This window comes from Pongo pygmaeus, chromosome 2 (assembly GCF_028885625.2).
Source record: "Pongo pygmaeus isolate AG05252 chromosome 2, NHGRI_mPonPyg2-v2.0_pri, whole genome shotgun sequence".
NCBI classification, from domain to species: Eukaryota; Metazoa; Chordata; class Mammalia; order Primates; family Hominidae; genus Pongo; species Pongo pygmaeus.
The window spans coordinates 668,508-675,129 of record NC_085930.1 but is presented as its reverse complement, the minus strand read 5'-3'; the positions used below and the strand labels follow the sequence as shown (position 1 = coordinate 675,129).

The following is a 6,622-nucleotide window of genomic DNA, read 5'->3' as shown; positions in this document are numbered from 1 at the left end:
GTAAATTTAAATAAATTTAAAGCTTAAGTAAATAAATGGAGACCCTACATGGAACTCACCGAAAATGAAGACATTAGTTTCTATGAGAGATGTTTGAGTGAATAAAAAATAGGTATTTACCATGAAGAATATTCACATTGTGAGTGGGGGCTTTGCAACCAAATCTTACAATGTTAGACAGGCATGTAAAACTCTTAAAACCAGATACAGAAAAGTATTAGGATAAGTGAATAATTTCCTTGGGAAATTTGTCATATCAAGATTGGAACAGTATCTAGAATATGTTGAAATGAACATAAAAACGATATCCAATACAATTATTAAGAACACCTATAGATGTTTCATATTCTTATCCTCTCTAAAAGGATGAGTAGATATTTCTTTTTTTTTTTTTTCTTAAGACGGAGTCTTGCTCTGTTGCCCAGGCTGGAGTGCAGTGGCGAGATCTCAGCTCACTGCAAGCTCCACCTCCTAGTTCAAGTGATTCTCCTGCATCAGCCTTGTGAGTAGCTGAGATTACAGGTGGGCACCACCACATCCACCTAGTTTTTGTATTTTTAATAGAGACGGGGTTTCACCATGTTGGTCAGGCTTGTCTCGAACTCCTGACCTCGTGATCTGCCCGCCTCAGCCTCCCCAAGTGCTGGGATTACAGGCATGAGCCACCGCGCCCAGCCTGATATTTCTTAAAATATGCATTGGTGATCTTATCTGGAAAGGGTTACTAAGCTAGCAAAAGCATTCTTCAAACTCACTGTGTTTGTGTGCAGTCTTTAAAATGTAGACATTTAAAATGCCTAAAGAGTAATTCATTTTAAGCATCACATTGATCCAATAGGATATGATTTAAAACTTGTTTATTTTTTTCCTGAAGGAAAAGATACCATAAGAAAATGTCTTTTAATTTTGGAAATGGAAAATTATGTGTACTGACCATAAATTTTACATCAGCATAGGATAATTCGTGCAGATAAAGCTTTCCTGCCCTAGGAATTCACACAGATATTTTCAGACAAGCCCTGTTTACACAATCCATGATACATTTTTTTCTCACTTGATTTGACTTACAGTGAGTGTGCTAGTGTTCAGGAGATGGCACAGGATGATTTGAAGACGACTTTCTTCCCTTTTGTATACAGGGAAATTAGAGGGTGAAAATTAGAAACATTCTGCTTTAGAATCTCAATTAAATTTCTTTACAATTTATGTCTCTGCAGAGAAGCCAGGAATGGCTAAGGAAAATCACTCCTTAGCAGCTGAGTTTATCTTCATAGGATTTACAAATTATCCAGAGCTGAAGACGCTTCTGTTTGTGGTGTTCTCTGCCATCTATCTGGTCACCATGGTGGGGAATCTTGGTCTGGTGGCATTAATTTATGTAAAGCATCATCTTCACACACCAATGTACATCTTTCTGGGCAACCTGGCTCTGATGGATTCCTGCTGTTCCTGTGCTGTTACCCCCAAGATGTTAGAGAATTTCTTTTCTGAGGATAGAATTATTTCCCTGTATGAATGTATGGCACAATTTTATTTTCTCTGTCTTGCTGAAACCACAGACTGCTTTCTTCTGGCGGCAATGGCCTATGACCGCTATGTGGCCATATGCCACCCACTGCAGTACCACACCATGATGTCCAAGACGCTCTGCATTCGGATGACGACAGGTGCCTTCATAGCTGGAAACCTGCATTCCATGATTCATGTAGGGCTTCTATTAAGGTTAACTTTCTGCAGGTCTAATAAAATTGACCACTTTTTCTGTGATATTCTTCCACTGTATAGACTCTCCTGTACAGATCCTTCTATTAATGAACTAATGATATATATCTTTTCAATACCAATTCAAATCTTTACCATTGCTACTGTCTTGATCTCTTACCTCTGCATCCTTTTGACTGTTTTCAAAATGAAATCCAAGGAGGGAAGAGGTAAAGCATTTTCTACCTGTGCATCCCACTTTCTCTCTGTCTCAATATTTTACATTTGTCTTCTCATGTATATTCGACCATTTGAAGAAGGAGATAAAGATATACCAGTGGCAATATTTTATACAATAGTAATCCCATTACTAAACCCTTTTATTTATAGTCTGAGAAATAAGGAGGTGATAAATGTTCTTAAAAAAATTATGAGGAATTATAACATTCTTAAACAAACTTGCTCTATAGCAAATTGATTTTTAATTTATTAAAATGCTTTCATAAATAGGGAACATAGAAAAATTAATATGTGATTTTACACAAAATGTAAGCTTCTAAATCATTAGGCTGTTTGTTTAAAAAATATATCAATGGAATTTCAAAATTGTTTGACAAATCTTTATCCAAATTCCACAACCAGAATGAATCGGGGAAACTCACTGGTAACTGTTATTACTAACTTTCATGACTCTCGTGGAATTGTCAGAGAGTATTATCCTAAACCTCAATTAATCAACATAGCATGAAAGTTAAATGTCTAAATGTGTAGAAGAGTCTTCTTTGATTAATGTTTCCTAGTTAATGGAAGACATTATATCCAATCCTATGTAGAGTGTTTGAAACATTTAAAATTTCCTGGCAGAAAAGTGAAATGATAGTTTTCTTTCAGAAAACTGACCTGACAGACACATGTGGATTACTTTAGAGTGGAAAAGACTAGAAGCAAACTAACTGCAGTAATTTATTTTTAAGGTAATGAAGTTTTATTTAGATAAGATTCCAAGAATGAAAAAAATAAAATGAAAAAGAACACACACACATATACACAGACATATACAGACACAGACACAGACACACACATACACACACGCAAAGAGGCTCACCCACAAAATATTCTATTTTGCAGAATAATTAATCATGACTTATAACAAATTGGACAGAGTAGATTAAGGTCTACTTTAGCCAGAAGCATAATTAAGGTCCTTTTCATTCTTGAAGGCATCAACCATGTTATTTGCTATGTATTATAGAACTACAGTTTACATATTAAACACTCATTAAACATTTTAAAACATATTAATAATGACATTGTTTTATTTTTGAGTAATGGTAAGCTGTACCAATATTTTATGTGTTTATTGACCATTTTTACTTTTATGAATTGTCATTTTTGCTTTGTCTGTTTTATTTCTTATTTATATCATTGTTTACAGAGAAAAGACACCACAACTATTTGTGGCAAATAATTCCTCTGTGGGTTGATAGTATTTGTTTCTGATATTTATAAACATTTTAATTTAATATACTCATATTTACTTATTTTTTCTATGATCTCTTTCATGCATTTCATCCAGAATTTCTTTTTTAATCCAGTCTACTATTAACCAATATTTCCTTTTCTCCTTTTCTTATTTCTCTTCTTCTCCTTCTCCTTATTTTCCTCCTCCTTCCTTTTCTAATATTTTAAATTTTTGCAACTTGACTCTTGATTCTTCCTGGAATTTATTTAGTATATGGCATATTAAAGATATAACTTTATTTGACTGTTTCTCTAAAATATATTTATAAACTAATTTAATTCAAATAAACACTCAGGATAACTTCTTTGGGAACCTGGCAAAATGAATTTAAAATTTTTTCATATTCTAGATTTTTCTAGAAAATAAAAAAAGACCTTATGTGTTATATATTAAAATATATGATAAAATTCCAATAATGATAACAGTTTGGTTTTAAATCAAGAATCAATAAACAAACCAACAGAACAAATCAGATTGTTCAAAAGTAAACTCTCATATAAAATGAGAAGGGCATCACAAATAACAAGGAAATAAAGGATTGTCAGTAGCCCTGGGTCAACTGGGTAACTATCTCTTCCATTTGTGTTAAAATGTATATCTCCCTGTCATTTAGATATATATTTATAGACAAAATTTGTATTTCCTTCATTTTTCATAGTTTGATTTTTAATATACAGCACCCAACTGGGATTTATTTTATAATGTTATAAAGTGAGAATTAAAATTTGATTTATGGCTCACCAGTAGTCCCAGAAACATTTATTGACAAACTAACTGATTTCTTATGCCTCCTTTTTGTACATTTATGCTCATACATTCACATGTACATGCATACACAGAGAGGTCTATTTCTAGCCCGTTTGTACAACAAAAACAAGACCGTTCTAGTTCGTACACTTCTGTCCCACGAGGGAAGATGGACATTTTAAAAGGCAATCAAACTAAAAAGCTATAAGTTATAATTGAGGAAGACTCTGCTGCTTCTACCTAAAGTCTATTGTTAGGGTTCTACAACATTTATATATAAAATATCTATTCACTCTATTCTTTCTTTCTATGTGACCTTATCTATTTTTTTGGCTTTTAATTTCGTCAATATGAAGATGGCTCAGAATGTATATTTCCAGCTCTGATATCCTCCCTGTTCTCCAGACTCACATGTGCAACTGCCTACTTCACATAATTACTTAAATGTTGCAAAGACATCGCAAATTCAACATGATCAAAGCACAAGTCTTGAATTTCCCACTAAACGTTGTCCTCCCCTGGTCTTCTCCATTATGATGGTCACATCCTCCAACCAGTTGGGCAAGGCAGAAATTAAGAGAGCCCCACACAACTCTCTCTCCTATCACAACCAAACTTTCATGATATCTGTCAACTTAGTCTCTGAAGTCTATTTTAAATATGCCAAATCTCTCCACTTACACCACCTGTACATAATTTCATCTCTCATCTGAACAATATCATTAGCTTGCTTCAAACTCGTCTCTGTGCTTTTGCTCCTTTATATTTATTTTTTATATATATTTATAATACGATTTAAAAATAGTACTAAAATGTGAATTCCAAAAACTACAGTCTCTTGCCTACCATGACTTAGGTGTTTAATCCACAACAACCTTCTAATTTTTTAAACGATTTCTCTGAAAATTTATCCTTATATTTCTCAGTATCAGTTTTAGTCATATTAATCAATTTCCCATTATGGTAAATGAATATTAAGTTATTTATTAAACACCTCCCCTTCCCTTCATCCTTGATGATATAATTTTTTTTTTTTTTTTGAGATGGAATGTCACTCTGTTGGCCAGGCTGGAGTGCAGTGGCATGATATCGGCTCATTGCAACCTCTGCCTCCCAGGTTCAAGCAATTCTCCTGCCTCAGTCTCCCGAGTAGCCAGGACCGCAAGCACATACCACTGTGCCCAGCTAATTTTTTATATTTGTTTCTAGAGACGGGGGTTTCACCATGTTGACCAGGCTGGTCTTGAACTCTTGACCTCATGATCTGCCTGCTTCAGCCTCCCAAAGTGCTGGGATTACAGGTGTGAGCCACTGTGCCCGGCCCCAACAAAATTTTTTATAATTCAATAACCACTTTTTATGAGGGACATGCAAATACAAGAACTAGTTTACCATGCTTATATTTCTTTTTCTTTATACCTGTAAATTTTTTTAAAGTTAATAAAAACTTTATATTCCTATTTGCTCATTCACATCCATTATGTATCCATCAAATTAATCAACCATATTAAATAATCATGAGTTCTTTTTTTACCCTGGAGACTTCTTTTCTGGTGGCCTCCACCCTCCTGCTCCAGTCTGGACAATTTGCTCTCTAGACCTAATATTCAGCCGTCCTGCTGAGACTTTTATTTTCTGATTTCCTGTTTTAAGTAACTCAGTATTCAAGCTCTCCATCTTTCTCTTAATTGTTCATTCCCTCTTTTTGCTGACTGCTCTTTGGCAATTTTTTCCACATATGATTAATAATTTGATTTCTTTAAAATTCTAGGTTATAAATAATTTTTTTTCTGAACTCTGAAGTTATGCTTCCTTTATACTCTAGCATGATCTGTTGCTTTGGAGAAATTGCATGTTATTCTAATTCCCATTCTATTGTTTACCTGGAAACATTTAGAATATTTTCTTTATCTCTGACTTTATGAAGTATCAGAATGAAAAAATTTAGCAATGTTGTCATCAGTTTTTCTAGATAGTAGTGGAGTCTTGTTTCACTCGTTCTTCCCTGCTTAGCTGTCTTTTCTTTTCCTTTCCTTTGCCTTCTCTCCCTCTTTTCTTTCCTCCCTTCTTCCCTCCCTTTTTTTCTCTCTAAAAATTCAAAGTTTTACTTCCTTAATTAAGGCAATCCTGAATGTACAAGACAGATAAAATTACATAGAAAGAGGAGAATAAATTACCAGTTTTCAGAATCATAAATGTTTTCTTAATGACTGTGAAAACATTAACAATTTAAAAGTTGCCATTATGAACTCAGCTTTGTTTTCTGGAAAAGTCTTTATTTCTCCCTCATGTTTGAAGAATATTTTTACTGGACACACTATTCCAGGGTAAAACTTTTTTTCCTTCAGCACTTCAAATATGTCATTCTGCTCTCTCTTGGTCCTAAGGTTTTCTCTGAAAAGTCTGTTGCCACACCTATTGGATTTCCATTGTATGTTATTTGTTTCTTTTTGCTTGCTGCTTTTAAGGATCTTTTTTTTAATCCTTGACCTATGGGAATTTGATTATTCAGTGCTTTGAGATAGTCGTCTTTGGTTTAAATCTGCTTGGTGTTCTGTAACCTTCTTGTAATTAGATATTGATATATTTCCCTAGGTTTGATATGTTCTCTGTTATCCTTTTGAATAAACTATCTACCCCATCTCTTTCTGT

The 6,622-nt window shown here is 33.8% G+C and overlaps 1 protein-coding gene across 1 annotated transcript; it reads left to right on the top strand.

The window, feature by feature from the left end:
• The first annotated feature begins 1,228 nt into the window (after window positions 1-1,228).
• On the top strand, window positions 1,229-2,179 carry LOC129034109 (olfactory receptor 5K4). Its single transcript, XM_054483645.1, has one exon. It carries the CDS (start codon window positions 1,229-1,231, stop codon window positions 2,177-2,179), a length of 951 nt encoding a protein of 316 aa, XP_054339620.1.
• Window positions 2,180-6,622: the final 4,443 nt, after the last annotated feature.